Source organism: Conger conger, chromosome 16 (assembly GCF_963514075.1).
Source record: "Conger conger chromosome 16, fConCon1.1, whole genome shotgun sequence".
Taxonomy (NCBI): domain Eukaryota; kingdom Metazoa; phylum Chordata; class Actinopteri; order Anguilliformes; family Congridae; genus Conger; species Conger conger.
The window spans coordinates 5,458,859-5,474,129 of NC_083775.1; the positions used below are offsets into that span (position 1 = coordinate 5,458,859).

General features: G+C 49.4%; 1 protein-coding gene across 1 annotated transcript in view; it reads right to left on the reverse strand.

Annotated features, from left to right (window-relative positions):
• Window positions 1-14,900, reverse strand: part of LOC133115024 (glutamine-rich protein 2) — a 20,526-nt gene extending 5,626 nt beyond the window's left edge. Inside the window, exons 1-10 of the mRNA XM_061224730.1 lie at window positions 14,070-14,900; window positions 9,865-9,969; window positions 8,610-8,690; window positions 8,005-8,103; window positions 6,014-6,248; window positions 5,111-5,196; window positions 4,656-4,841; window positions 4,236-4,310; window positions 3,860-4,024; window positions 716-834 (exon numbers count right to left, since the gene is read on the reverse strand). Coding sequence (XP_061080714.1) covers window positions 716-834; window positions 3,860-4,024; window positions 4,236-4,310; window positions 4,656-4,841; window positions 5,111-5,196; window positions 6,014-6,248; window positions 8,005-8,103; window positions 8,610-8,690; window positions 9,865-9,969; window positions 14,070-14,480 — 1,562 coding nt within the window. The 5' untranslated portion in view covers window positions 14,481-14,900. The remainder of the gene's footprint in view (window positions 1-715; window positions 835-3,859; window positions 4,025-4,235; window positions 4,311-4,655; window positions 4,842-5,110; window positions 5,197-6,013; window positions 6,249-8,004; window positions 8,104-8,609; window positions 8,691-9,864; window positions 9,970-14,069) is intronic.
• Window positions 14,901-15,271: the final 371 nt, after the last annotated feature.

Genomic DNA, 15,271 nt, shown 5'->3' on the forward strand with positions numbered 1-15,271 from the left:
AGAGATAGAGGGAGAGAGGGGGAGAGAGAGGGAGAGAGGGGGAGAGAGGGGGGGATAGAGGGAGATAGAGGGAGAGAGGGATAGAGGGGGGAGAGGGATAGAGAGAGAGGGATAGAGGGATAGAGGGAGAGAGAGGGAGAGGGATAGAGGGAGAGAGGGAGGGAGAGGGATAGAGATAGAGGGAGAGAGGGGGAGAGAGAGGGAGAGAGGGGGAGAGAGGGGGGGATAGAGGGAGATAGAGGGAGAGAGGGGGAGAGAGGGGGAGGGATAGAGGGAGATAGAGGGAGAGAGGGGGAGAGAGGGGGAGGGATAGAGGGAGATAGAGGGAGAGAGGGGGAGAGAGGGGGAGAGAGGGGGAGGGATAGAGGGAGATAGAGGGAGAGAGGGGGAGAGAGGGATAGAGATAGAGGGATAGAGGGATAGAGATAGAGGGATAGAGGGATAGAGATAGAGGGATAGAGGGAGAGAGGGATAGAGGGGGGAGAGGGATAGAGAGAGAGGGATAGAGGGAGAGAGGGAGAGAGAGGGATAGAGGGAGAGAGGGATAGAGGGGGGAGAGGGATAGAGAGAGAGGGATAGAGGGATAGAGGGGGGAGAGGGATAGCGAGAGAGGGATAGAGGGATAGAGGAAGAGAGGGATTGAGGGATAGAGAGAGAGGGATAGAGGTTATTGGCGGTGTGCTGTCTGAGCCCCACTCGTTCCCGCTCCTCTCACCTCTTGATCCCCGCGGCGTCGTCCAGGTCCGGGGCGGGCGGCGCCTGCAGCTGCCGGCGGATGGTCTTCCAGCGCTCCTCCAGCTGCTGCTTCAGGGGGTCCAGCTCGATCCGGTTCAGCTGCAGGGGTTATGGGACAGAGCCAAAACGTACCGGTTCAGCTGCAGGGGTTATGAGACAGGGCCGAAACGTACCGGTTCAGCTGCAGGGGTTATGAGACAGGGCCGAAACGTACCGGTTCAGCTGCAGGGGTTATGGGACAGAGCCGAAACGTACCGGTTCAGCTGCAGGGGTTATGAGACAGAGCCGAAACGTACCGGTTCAGCTGCAGGGGTTATGGGACAGGGCCGAAACGTACCGGTTCAGCTGCAGGGGTTATGAGACAGAGCCAAAACGTACTGGTTCAGCTGCAGGGGTTATGAGACAGAGCCAAAACGTACCGGTTCAGCTGCAGGGGTTATGAGACAGAGCCAAAACGTACCGGTTTAGCTGCAGGGGTTATGAGACTGAGCCAAAACGTACCGGTTCAGCTGGTTACTGTCTGCCAGCAGTACGTGTAAGCTAGGGGTGCACAACTCCTTACTGCAGCACAGTAAAACCTTCACGATACATTGCAGTCTGCAGCTGTAGCTGGTGCATATAGAAATGTCTGCTCAAGACATTATTTCGCTCATTAAATCATGAAGAGCAGAAGTCGGGTCAAAATCCTGAAGCGGGTGGGCCCTTGCTGTGCACCCCTGCTGGAAGCACAATCAATCATGACCCTGTCTGACTAAAACTGAATGTGGATTTCACAGCGTACCTACAGGGAATTACACCGTTTATGCTACTGTTAACTAATTTGACCTCAGGATTATTTGTATTAAAATATTGTGTTTCACGTGAGCAGCTTTAAAAATTTGATCAGAATCAGATGGACTTTTACATTACATTCATTTAGCAGACGCTCTTATCCAGAGTACAATAAAGTGCAAATCATTAACCAGGTACAAGTGCACTGAAAGACCCAAGAGGGAAGTGCAGTTCCAAGTGCTAGAGTGATCACACAGATAAAAACCCTTGAACCCTTGTAGATTAATCCGTTAAACTGATTAAAAAGTCACACAATCTTGGCAACTAATAACCTGACACAAGTGAGATGACTGCAGCATACGGAGCCGAGCAGAGCAGAGCAGAATTGGAACATTCACACACGCGGCGCCTCGGGTTATTTTTAAAGTTTACGTGCAGGTTATTATGATATGGACGCACACGGTTCTCAAGTTCCCCGCAGCGTAAAGTAATCTGGGTCATGAGGTACGGGGCTCTCACGAGCGCGGGTCAGAAATAGCCCCTGGCAGAGCCGGTCCCCCCCGGCGGAGGAACGGCAAACCCCCCCCCCGGCCGCCATCTTACTCTGCGGACCACTGCGGGTCACCTTTCTGACCGCCACTGGGATCGAGGACGCCCTGTCAGAGGGCCCCCCGTGCTGGGGGGGGGGGGGGGGGGGGGCTTCTGCTCCTCTGACGACAGCGGGGCTGCCGACGGGTCGCGACAGCCTTTTATGTCCCCCCCTCCCCCCGTGACTGAGACAATGGTTCCTTTCTTGTGAGCATATGTAATAATAATAATAATGACTTTATTTGTGTTGCGCTTTTTCGAGCATACAGCACAACGTGCCTTACAGCAGAATACTGGAGCGCGACATGAGTTAGCCATTAGTGGCACATGACTCGATATTTTGTTCAGGTTTATCCACGGGGAAATTTTATTTTGTTTTTTGTTTGTTCGTTTTTTTTTTTACCCTAAGAAGAGTAGGTTAAGTTCAAAACACCAAATCTGCTCACTAATATCGTTAACTACTCATTCCATGTGAATTTCAGCTTAATTATTGGTTTTGAAAGAACCTTAACCTTTTGGAGAACAATTTTCTCGAAGAAGTCAGTGTTCTCGAACTGCTTTGTATGACCAGCAGCGATGGTTAAATCAGCATTAGAGTGTTCAGTCATGAACATTCGAATCACACATCTGTGATCCTATAACGGCTCCCTCCTTTCCTAAAACTGTGTCTCTTTTCTTTCTCCTTAAATGTTTATAGGCGTGCTCTCACGATGGAGCACGGGGTTGTGTGTCCTGGGCAGGAGAGGACAGTTATTTGTAAAAGTAGGTTTGCTCATGCTTCGTTTAAGGTTCCCACATGTGGCTCTACAGCCCCCTCCTGGCAGACTCACAGTCCTGTTCAGCCACTCAGTTCACCTGATTTTCAACAAAGATTGGCAAAAAATATATATTGTCCAAGTGCCCAGCACGTCACCCACTGACTATCCATTATTGGCATTTTTGGCAGAAGCTCTTATCCAGAGCAACATACAGTTGATTAGGCTAAGCAGGAGACAATCCTCCCCTGGAGCAAATTCAGGGTTAAGGGCCTTGCTCAAGGGCCCAACGGCTGTGCGGATCTTATTGTGGCTACACCGGGATTAGAACGACCGACCTTGCGTCTCCCAGTCATTTACCTTAACCACTACGCTACAGGCCGCCCTGACTATCCACGGGTGAAAAGTGTTTTGAAGCCCAGGAAGACAGGTTTACTGGCGCCGCCATTTTGTTCAATTCAGAGCAAGAGACTGTGCAGCAGGGAAGCCGGTGTGGCTCCTCCACTGAGCGTGTGAGAGAGAGAGAGAGAGGTCCCTGTCCCTGATTCATCCACATAATATTACGGTATTGTCCTAATAACAGAACAACTTAAAGAAAATCGGCACATGGGGAGACATTAGATTGCGATTACATTTTTCCTCTGAAAAAAAAAAAAAAAAAGTTTGACTTTGAGTTTTTACCATTGACTTGACATGAAAAGGGCGACTGAAACACCTTCACTGGAGCCAACCGCAGTGGCACAAGTGAGTGCCGTCTCTCAGCATGACCAGGACATGACCTTCAGAGAAGAAGCCCAGGATTGGCCGTCGCGGTGTGCATCTTCATTTGAGGTCCTCCCTTCTCATTTAGTGTCAGTCAACTCGACTCCCCGCCCTTCAAAAAACTGCCCTAAAAATACTTACTTCACTCGCATATACGTAATAACGCCGAAGCTAGTCCTCCATTTCAGCTTGTCTTTAATTTTCTGGATTTATTTGCAATTTTAAATAAAAAGGCTAGCTGCTCTCACCTTGTTCTCCATCTCCGTGGAGATCTTCTGGATGACCTTGTGCCAGTCCTGCTCCTGGCCGGAGACCTTGCTGAGGAGGTCCTGGAACATGGTGCTGAGCTGCTCCGTCATGGAGTCAAACTGCACCCGGCTGACCTTCGCCTCCAGGGCCTGCTTGTCTGCTTTCTGTAGGGGGCAGACTGCCGTTAGCCATGTGCCGTTAGCTCATGTGCCATGTGCCGTTAGCCCATGTGCGGTTAGCCGTGTGCCGTTAGCCCATGTGCAATTAGCCGTGTGCCGTTAGCCCATGTGTGGTTAGCTGTGGGCCGTTAGCAGTGTGCCGTTAGCCCATGTGCGATTAGCTTTGTGCCATTAGCTGGTTTTAAGATTGACTCACAACGTCGATCTCCATCTCCACATGGTCCTTGTCAGCCTTCTTTTCCTCCACCTCCTCCAACGTCTTGGAGAGTTGCTGAGCCAAGGAAAATATGATCAATGATGCCACAGACTAGAATCATTTATTATAATAATAATAATTAAATAGAATAAATGTATGTCATGCGTGATGCGTGCGCCACTAGGCTACAGGCTGCCCCGAGGCTAAGATACATGACTGGGACCCAGAAGGTCGGTGGTTCAAGCCCCGGTGTAGCCATGTTAAGATCCGCACAGCGGTCGGGCCCTTGACAAGGCCCTTCACCCCACATCGCTCCAGGGGGGATTGTCCCCAGCTTAGTCCAATCAACTGCAAGTCACTTTGGATAAAAGCATCAGCTAAAAAGCTGTGATGTAACGAATAAGGACAGGCGTCTCTCACCTCGATGAGCTGCTGTCTCTGGCTCTGCTCGTTGGCCAGGCGGGAGGTGGTGGCGTGCAGCTTCTCGCACTCCGACCGCAGCCTCTCGCACTCCGCCCGGAGTCTTTCACACTCCGCTCGCAGCCTCTCACACTCCGACCGCACCTGCAGGATGCCCGCCTGCGTGTCGCTCATCAACGATGAGTTCTGGAACAGTGATACTCATCAGCGATGAGCTCTGAGAACAGTGTTACTCATCAGCGATGAGTTCTGGAACAGTGATACTCATCAGCGATGAGCTCTGAGAACAGTGTTACTCATCAGCGATGAGCTCTGAGAACAGTGTTACTCATCAGTGATGAGCTCTGATAACAGTGTCACTCATCTCACACACACACACACACACACACACACACGTGGGTGCATGTCTGCGTGTGTGTGTGTGTGTGTGTGTATACAGGTGCCTATGTTCTCACCTTGTCTCTCTCTGCGGTCAGGCTGTCCAGCAGCGTCCTCAGCTCACCGATCTGCTCCAGCAGGTCCGCCGGAATCTCCCTGCCAGCTACAGAAAGACCAGGGGTGTGGGATCAGGGGTGTGAGGATCAGGGGAATGAGGACCAAATTCTCATCTCTAATATTGGATTGACTGACTGACTGACTGACTGACTAACTCACTGACTGACTGACTGACTGAATGACTGATTGATTGATGCCATGGCCAACTGTGGGCTGATGGCATGGGCTGGACTCAACACCAGAGTGTGGGGTGCATCCAATTACATGTGCTATTTAAATCACATGTAGTTCATACTTGATGCAAAAATGCAAAAGTGCGTGCATGGATGTGCGTGTGCGCTGTGTGCACGTGTGTGTGTGCTGTGTGTGTGTGTTTGTAATGTGTGCACGTGTGTGTTTGTAATGTGTGCACGTGTGCGTGTGTGTGTGTGTGTGTGTGTTTGTCATGTGTGCATGTGTGTGTGCTGTGTGTGTGGGTATATGTAATGTGTGTGTGTGTGTGTGTGTGTGTGTGTGTAATGTGTGCACATGTGTGTGTGTGTGTGTTTGTAATGTGTGCACGTGTGTGTGTGTAGTGTGTGTGTGTGTGTGTGTGTGTTTGTAGCGTGTGTATGTGTGTGTGTGTGTGTGTGTGTGTGTGTTTGTAACGTGTGTACGTGGTTGTACGTGTGTGTGTGTGTGTTTGTGGCGTGTGTACGTGTGTGTGTGTGTTTGTAATGTGTGTACATGTGTGTGTAGTGTGTGTATGTGTGTGTGTGTGTATTTATTAGTCAGAACAGACTCCTGTCGGCTGCCTCAGTCTGTGTGGAGAGAGAGACAGCTCTGGATTGGCTGTCCCCCCCGGTGGGCGGAGCTCAGCGTACCCACGTCAGTGAGCATGTCGCGGAGCTGGTCCAGCTGGGCGAGGTCGGCCTTGGCCTCCTCCAGGAGGCCCACCCTGTCCTCCAGAGCCTCGTGCCTCTGCCCCAGCCCGCCCAACCGCCGCAGGGCTGCCACCGTCTCCTGGTGACGCCCCGCCCCGCCCCCGCCCCCTCCTCCGCCCCCGCCACCCAGCTCCGGTCGTGCCGGGGGGGAGGCGCGGGACACAGGGGGAAGGTCCTGAAGGGTGTTGGGGGGACGACACACAAAAAAAACATCCAGGCTAAACAACAGTGCGCAACACTAAACCTGCTCAAACAAATGGTCATCAAATCCCTGCCATGTGAACTTCAGCTGAAATAGTGCCAGTGAGTGAGTGAGTGAGTGAGTGAGTGTGTGAGGTGAGGTGAGGTGAGGTGAGGTGAGGTGAGGTGAGTGAGTGAGTGAGTGAGTGAGTGAGTGAGTGAGTGAGTGAGTGAGTGAGTGAGTGAGTGAGGTGAGTGAGTGAGTGAGTGAGTGAGTGAGTGAGTGAGTGAGTGAGTGAGTGAGTGAGAGTGAGTGAGTGAGTGAGTGAGGTGAGTGAGTGAGTGAGTGAGTGAGTGAGTGAGTGAGTGTGTGAGTGAGTGAGTGAGTGAGTGAGTGAGAGAGTGAGTGAGTGAGTGAGTGAGTGAGTGAGTGAGTGAGTGAGTGAGGTGAGTGAGTGAGCGAGCGAGCGAGTGTGCGAGTGAGTGTGTGAGTGAGTGAGTGAGTGAGTGAGCGAGTGAGTGAGTGAGTGAGTGAGTGAGTGAGTGAGTGAGCGAGCGAGAGAGCGAGCGAGCGAGAGAGCGAGTGAGCGAGAGAGCGTGTGAGCGAGTGAGCGAGTGAGTGAGTGAGTGAGTGAGTGAGTGAGTGAGTGAGGTGAGTGAGTGAGCGAGCGAGTGAGTGTGTGAGTGAGTGTGTGAGTGAGTGAGTGAGTGAGTGAGCGAGGTGAGTGAGTGAGTGAGTGAGTGAGTGAGTGAGTGAGTGTGTGAGTGTGTGAGTGAGTGAGTGAGTGAGTGAGTGTGTGAGTGTGTGAGTGAGTGAGTGAGTGAGGTGAGTGAGTGAGTGAGTGAGTGAGTGAGTGAGTGAGTGTGTGAGTGTGTGAGTGAGTGAGTGAGTGTGTGAGTGAGTGAGTGAGTGAGTGAGTGAGTGAGTGAGTGAGTGAGTGAGTGAGGTGAGTGAGTGAGTGAGTGAGTGAGTGAGTGTGTGAGTGAGTGTGTGAGTGTGTGAGTGAGTGAGTGAGTGAGGTGAGTGAGTGAGTGAGTGAGTGAGTGTGTGAGTGAGTGTGTGAGTGAGTGAGTGAGTGAGTGAGTGAGTGTGTGAGTGAGTGAGTGAGTGAGTGTGTGAGTGAGTGAGTGTGTGAGTGAGTGAGTGAGTGAGTGAGTGAGTGAGTGAGTGAGTGTGTGAGTGAGTGAGTGTGTGAGTGAGTGAGTGAGTGAGTGAGTGAGTGAGTGAGTGAGTGAGTGTGTGAGTGAGTGAGTGAGTGAGTGAGTGAGTGTGTGAGTGAGTGAGTGAGTGTGTGAGTGTGTGTGTGAGTGAGTGAGTGAGTGAGTGAGTGAGTGAGTGAGTGAGTGAGGTGAGTGAATGAGTGGCTCTCAAAGGACCCTCTTACCCCTTCGAAGAGCAGGGGTTTTTTTTAATAATATTTTTGCAAAATTCTCAGTGAGTGTTCTAGAACTCCATTGCTTTCAGTTACCAGGCGTAGAAAATATTAGCTTGTTCTAAATCACAGTTTGCCTGACAAGTAAAATCTTCTTATTCCATTGGCAAATCCTGAAACGGGTAAAGCTGTTACCTCACCGGCAATATTTTCTCATTAATCTTATTCAGCAAAAAAAAAGTAAAGACAGAAAAAAGTAAATAAATTTTAGGTCTCAATATAAGACTAAAAATACTTGTACTGTGTTTTTTTTTTGCAGTGCATATTTGTGACCTGACACCTGAGAGGGTGAGATGAAGGGAAGCTTCGGGGCGGTACCTGCGGGTCCACTAGCGCCCCCTGCAGGACGTCCCAGCCGACGAAGCGGGTCAGCTCCTCGCGGTCCGGGCATCCCGCCAGCCTCTCCTGCAGCTCCCGCTGCACAGTGAGCACCACAGACTTTAGGCCAGTTTGTCAACTGGGAGAGGAGACTGCGCTGATCGCACAGCCTTACAAATGCGAACACACAACGGACTTGTTTAAAAGGTACAATAGGTCGTTTCTGACTTCTAACGGTCACGAGAGGAACGGCAGCAACAAACACCCTCGAACCACAACGCTGTTTATCCCTCCCCCCTTCTCTGTGAACGCGCTGACATTGAAACCCCTCCTCATGCCATTGGCTGTGGCATTTTGAACCAATTTTCAACCAATGAGTTTGAATTATTGTACAGCTATACGATGTTTTTGTACAGAGTGCCGGTCCGTCAACTGCACATTTTTAAACCCAGAGGGTCAGTCAACATGTCAGTCAGCCTTTTTCAATGATAGGAAGCGATTTATAGTCTTGTAACAATTCTTTAACACAAGAATCTTACCTATTGTACCTTTAAGACTGCCACTTTCGCTCAAGTTTGTGAATTTGACTGTAAATTTAAACTCACCATGTCCTTCTCCAGACTGGCCACTTGGTGGGAGCATTTCTCCAGAGCGGTGACTCTGTCCTTCAGCCTGTCCACGTGGAGCTGGAGACGGACAGCACATCCCTCAGTCACACTGAGAGCAGGACACACGCTGGCGGCTGAATGAGTATCCGGGTTATGTACACAGACACATGGCTTTAGTGCATAGGGCTGACCTCGATGACCCCTGACCTCCTCCCTTATTGGTCATTAGTGAGTGTCAGTGGCAGCTGTCCAGTTAACTCAGTAATCCTGCTCTGTGGGTTTTACTCAGTGCAGTTATCCAGCCAACTCATTAATCCTTTGTGGGTTTTACGCAGTGCAGTTATCCAGCTAACTCAGTAATCCTGCTCTGTGGGTTTTACTCAGTGCAGTTATCCAGCTAACTCAGTAATCCTTTGTGGGTTTTACTCAGTGCAGTTATCCAGCTAACTCAGTAATCCTTTGTGGGTTTTACTCAGTGCAGTTATCCAGCTAACTCAGTAGTCCTGCTTTGTGGGTTTTACTCAGTGCAGTTATCCGGCTAACTCAGTAATCCTTTGTGGGTTTTACTCAGTGCAGTTATCCAGCTAACTCAGTAATCCTTTGTGGGTTTTACTCAGTGCAGTTATCCAGCTAACTCAGGAGTCCTGCTTTGTGGGATTTACTCAGTGCAGTTATCCAGCTAACGCTGTAATCCTGCTTTGTGGATTTTACTCAGTGCAGTTATCCAGCTAACTCAGTAATCCTTTGTGGGTTTTACTCAGTGCAGTTATCCAGCTAACTCAGGAGTCCTGCTTTGTGGGATTTACTCAGTGCAGTTATCCAGCTAACGCTGTAATCCTGCTTTGTGGATTTTACTCAGTGCAGTTATCCAGCTAACTCAGTAATCCTTTGTGGGTTTTACTCAGTGCAGTTATCCAGCTAACTCAGTAATCCTTTGTGGGTTTTACTCAGTGCAGTTATCCAGCTAACTCAGGAGTCCTGCTTTGTGGGATTTACTCAGTGCAGTTATCCAGCTAACGCTGTAATCCTGCTTTGTGGATTTTACTCAGTGCAGTTATCCAGCTAACTCAGTAATCCTTTGTGGGTTTTACTCAGTGCAGTTATCCAGCTAACTCAGTAATCCTTTGTGGGTTTTACTCAGTGCAGTTACCCAGCTAACTCAGTGGTCCTGCTTTGTGGAACAGGCCCCTGATGAACCGGGCTGATCCCAGACCAGCGGTTCGGGGCAGACGGGGACACGGCGCAGACGCACCTGAGCGATCTGCTCGTGCAGGCCCCGCACCTCGTCCTGGAGGCCGTCCCGAGACGCCCTCAGGTCCCGGATCTCCTTCAGCAGCTCCTGGATCAGCGCCATGGCCTGAGAGAGGGGGAGGCCGGGGGGGGGGGGGTCAGAGCCCCTCACAAATCACACCTTCCGCCCCCGCCGACCCACACCGAAAAACCCGGGTCTGCGTTTAGACCGGACTCCGCCCAAAATACAGTTTTTTTACAGGCTTTTATTTTTCTTTAGTTATTTATGTCTGATGTTCTGGTGAGTGAGGGGTTTTGCTCCAAACCAGGTGCTAAATCACAACAGCGAAATAGGGACATTGAGCGGAGGCGGACATCTTTGTTACGCGCTGACCTTCTCTGTACGTGAGCCCCCTCAGATCTCTAACGCATTCCCAGCCTGCTCTGGGGCAGGGAGATAGGGAGGGGCTCAATAAGAGAGGAACCCATGCTGTTATAAATCCTCTCTGCCCCCCCCCTCCCGGAGGACATGTAATTAATGTCCCAGAAAGCACTGTTTACCGTCTCCATGGCTACATCCTCTATATCCTGCAGAGGGGAACCACCCCCCCACCACCAAGCCCCCCCGCTTTGAAAGACTGTTGTGACCAGAACTGTCTCGCGACCGGATGTTTGTTTGTCGGTCTAGTACCAGACATAATGTCCGTCTAGTTCCAGAGATAATGAGCGGGGTTGCGACACTTGAAAGTATAGAGAGAGAGGAAAAAAAGAAATCCCTTTGACTGGAGGGACCAATGAAGCTGACAGCTGAGGAAGTGAACTTTGACCTGTGGAGCCGAATGGTCCAATGACAGATGTCGTACGCAGCCATCCCGAGGAGCTTAATGACTTTACCCCTCCCAGCCATCACTAAGAGACGGTCAGATACAAACATCGATTGCCCACATTCCTTATGTAATATTAATCCTGCTGATGAAACATTTACCTGCCAACTACCAGCTAATGACAGACCAAACAATGCCTTGTGTTTTTCCACCGAGGCGGGTAGATGGTTCCCTCATCAGCGGGTAGAAACCTCTCTCTGATCTGCCAACCCCTCTGCGGTCAATCCAAGTGGGACACACCCAGATACAGCGTATTTATTACGGATAGTGAGTCCCTCTCCTGACTCAGTACTTAACGACACACAGCCTGACTGCAAAGCTCCTGTTTTAACACACAGTCCCCGTCAGTAATCACCATCAATGTGAGGACTATAATGGATTAACGACACCCTAGGTATGCATCTATGAGGTCACACCTCTTTCCCCGAGTGTCAGTAACAACAGCCAATCAGGCAGTCAGACCCGTAGTATAAGCTTCAGGATGTTCTTTGTTCCTGGTCCTGGAGAGCCGCAGGGGATGCTGATTTTTGTCGTTACTCAGCACTGATTTGACTAATTTCAAGCAGTTAATTACAAATTTTACTCACCTCACCTGGTTTCTTGGGTCTGAACTGGTGGCAGATATTAAAGGTCCAATATTGTACACCTTTCCAGTGTTTTAATGTTGGTCCTGATGTCCATAAGGCAACGTTTGAGTGGTTTTAAGTACCAAAAACAATCTCTATCCAGTTTTACATGTCCATTCTCCAGTGCATGTCAAGAGCTTCAGGAAGAAACTGACTTAGTGTTCAAGGCATGATATCAATGAACCTCTGATCTGATTGGCTGGCTAGCTCTAACAAGCTGTGTGCGATCTGTGCTGAAGTAAACGAGCATATCTTAGCGTTGTCTCGTTTTAAATTCACATTTTATTCATACGGATTGTGTTGAGTTATTTGGAGATTGCGCTTTCGATACTTGTTTTTATGGCACCATCAACTAATTCATGATCCACAATACGGGACATTTAAGGCAAAAAGAAAGACATGGCGGTCCCCCAGGACCCGGAATGAACACCGCTGGTATGAACAGTCGGTCCAGGTCGCAGGTGAGCTGTGAGGCCTGAATAAGACCTGAGAGACACGGCTGTAGGCGTGGACTCCTTTCACGGGGCAGCCCCATGCAGAGGGTCACCGCATTTTTAACATTACATGTCATTTAGCTGCCACTTTTTTTGATTAGACTCAGCAGGGGACAATCCCCACAGCAGCGGTGTGTGGTTAAGGGCCTTGCTCAAGGGCCCTTCAAGCTGTGTGGATCTCATCGTGGCTACACCGGGGATTGAACAGCCAGCCATGCGAGTCCCAGTCATGTACCTTAGCCACTAGTTGAATGAGAGTAACTTAGCTACTCCCATTCAACAGTGACTCCAGAGCATTCCGGATGGGAAGATGAATTATTGAGATGGATATAAAGAGGCACCTGTACCCCCCCCCATCCCCACGTCCCTGTCCCCATCCCCATCCCCACAAGCCAGCTCCAGTAACACCTGAGCCCCATTTGTCTCGCGACCCCCCCAGGGGAGATCAATTATAGCTCCACACAGAAGCACAGATACTCTATACCACACAGTACACAAGACAAGCCCGGACAGAGGAACAGAGAGATCGCTGCCCATCTCAGTCCCACGTTCATTAACTCGGTGTACATTCACCCGTGTAACACACCCATTAGTCTACATTACATACTGCCACACTCGCACTGAGCCAGGGGGGTCAGAGACACTCTCAGAAATGGAACAGTGGAGGTAGGCTGACTATTCTTATTTCATTTGAGAAGAACATTTCTCAGAAGTACCCTGAAATCACAATAAGGTTTTATTCGGGTACTAATGACTCACTTTTACAAGCCAAAAAGGTACACATGAATTATAGTATTCCTGGTTAGCGGTACAATTTTATGTACCTATAAGGTACTTCAGTGACAAGCGCTTGTACCTTTTTAGGCACTTTTTGGAACCTTATTTTCTGAGAGTGTTGTACAGTGTAAACAGGAGCATTGGTGGGTTAGCGAGTTCAAATGCTAGGCATTGCTGAGTCTGCTAGCAGGGGAACAGCTCAACAACAACACGGCCATTCAGAAGTGGCTGGTTCTGTCTTATGGCTGAGGTGCATGACTGGGACCCAGAAGGTTAGTGGTTCAAGCCCCGGTGTAGCCACGATAAGATTCGTGCAACTGCTGGGCCCTTGAGCAAGGCCCTTAATCGCACATTGCTCCAGGGAGGATTGTCTCCTGCTTAGTCTAATCAATTGTAAGTCGCTTTGGATAAAAGAGTCACCTTAAAAAAAAAAAACCGAATGTAATGGAAGTGAATTTCACTTAATTTAGTCAGAATTTTTGGGAGGAGGGGCTTGTCTGTCCTTCAGGTGAAGGTGTGTTCTGCCGTCTCCGTTGGCAGGAGCCTCGTCTGGCGCTGTATTCAGAGAGAAGAGGAGTCATTTGAGAGGACGACCGGGCGAGCGCAGGCCATTGTGAGCGGCTCCGTCATCGCTGGCGGCCCCCAGCAGAGAGCCTAAAGAGGCCGGCAAGGGGTGGGGCAGCTTCGTGACTACGCCAGATCGCGTCGCACGGTTTTGCTCTCTCTCCGCACTCAAAGCTTTGAAGACTTTCCTGTTCGCCGTCGTCCAAGTCCTCGGAACTCATTCGGCTCCACACTCCTTCCGTTACAGGGTGGACATTCCACACGTCAATTCAGACGTGGCGTTTTAAATTGCGTCTGATTTCTGTGAAGCTCTTAGCGCCTGAGAAATGCACTATAAAGTATTGATGATTTTTGGCGGCATTCCTAAACATAACAGGATACGATACCACTCCACGCATATTTTAATTTTATCTGTGCACCGAGGCAAACAGTGTTGTTAAGGACATCTTTGGCCCATAACTTCACAGACAGGTCATTTAGGCTGGGGCCTGTAAGCCATTGTCATTGTTAAACATTGTTAAACTTTAAGAACTAATAAAAGATTAATGTTTCTCATAAAAAGAAACAAAGCAGGACGTGTTCACAGTTCTCACAACAAGGCGAAGTGTACAGCCTTTGAAACCATATAGTCTTTGTTGATTGACTATTATAATCTCACCGCGAAAAGTGTCGTGTGTCACGCGATTTACCCTCCTATTGTTTAAAGCTGGATATGATTACATCGTTTCTTTTAGGGTAACCTGCGATAGAGCGTACACTAGGGTGTGCGGCAACAAGAACACTGTAATGTTTTTGTCCCATCGTGGAACAAGAACATATACATACAAGCAGATGGTGCAACTACACCGGCAAAGTGATGCAGCAGTCAGAGGGAAAAGTTACCTTGGACACGCCATCCTCGCTGGCTTGCACTTTTCTGTGGAGCTGCATCAGTTGCCACATGTCGCTGACCGGTGCGGTGCCGGTGCCGGTGCCGGAGCCGGTTCGAGCTAGGAGGTCGGTCGCACTGGGAAGTGTTTCAAAAGCGGAAATCTGTCTCTCGATCTCTCTCAACTTGCCCTCCATATGATGGTAAGGGCTGGGCTTCCCCCGTGGAGGGGTCATCTGCTGGGAAGGGTCTGGGGGTTTGCGGCCCCCGTTCTCTCCCATCCATTCCGCGGTCACATTCTGGATATCCAGGTGCTTCACGACTGCGTGGAGGAGGGTGTGCAATGCATTGAAGTTGACCGCCCCGACGTCAGGCGTACCGACCGACAGGTTAACCAAGTCAAACAAGCTGATTGCGACCGACATGACAACGACCCAGTTAGTACTCGTAACAGCTTTTAAAATGAAAATGACAGAGCGATAGGCTATAAATCCCAAATAACGTTCGTACCTTTCATAATTTTCGGGCTATCAAAAAACAAAAAAACAAACAACAAAAAAACAACAACTACGTTTTATAGGATAGCTGGAATAGGACAAAGGTCGAAAAAGACAGTTAGCCTGTATCGCCTATAATACAGTTTATAGGCGAGTGTGATTTTTAGATAAGCAACTAACTAATTTCTTCGGAATGATTTCATTAAGTTAAAAAATGTTGCACAATTTAGCGATAAAGTTGAGATCAAAAACGGTTTACATGTCATTTCGTTACAAACTGAAACTATTGTAAGGTTACTTATCAAAGTCTGTTCATGTTTCGTCTTTCTCGCATTGAATCCCCTTGCCTTTCGCCATCAGCCTTGATTATAGCAAATTGCTCCGAATTTGTTCCAAGTTACCTTCCTCCTGTTCTCGCACACCTACCGTGGACGCGGATTGGCTCTAGCAATGAGTGTGAGGAAATTAACCATTTTAATTGGGTGAAATATCAGTCAATCGCAAAACGTTGCGCTCCCAGCAATGTGACTCAAAGCGTTTGTGGTTGCTTAGCAACCACGTAGCCGCCTCTCAACTCTTGAGATTACCCTAGTGCTGGGATGGGGTCAGCTCGAGTTTGGTCGTTTAAATATTTGTCGACTTTCAGACAGGTAATTAGAGGTTTGAAAAATACCTGAATTTTAACATCAAACAATGTACGCCGGAAATGGAATTCGTCA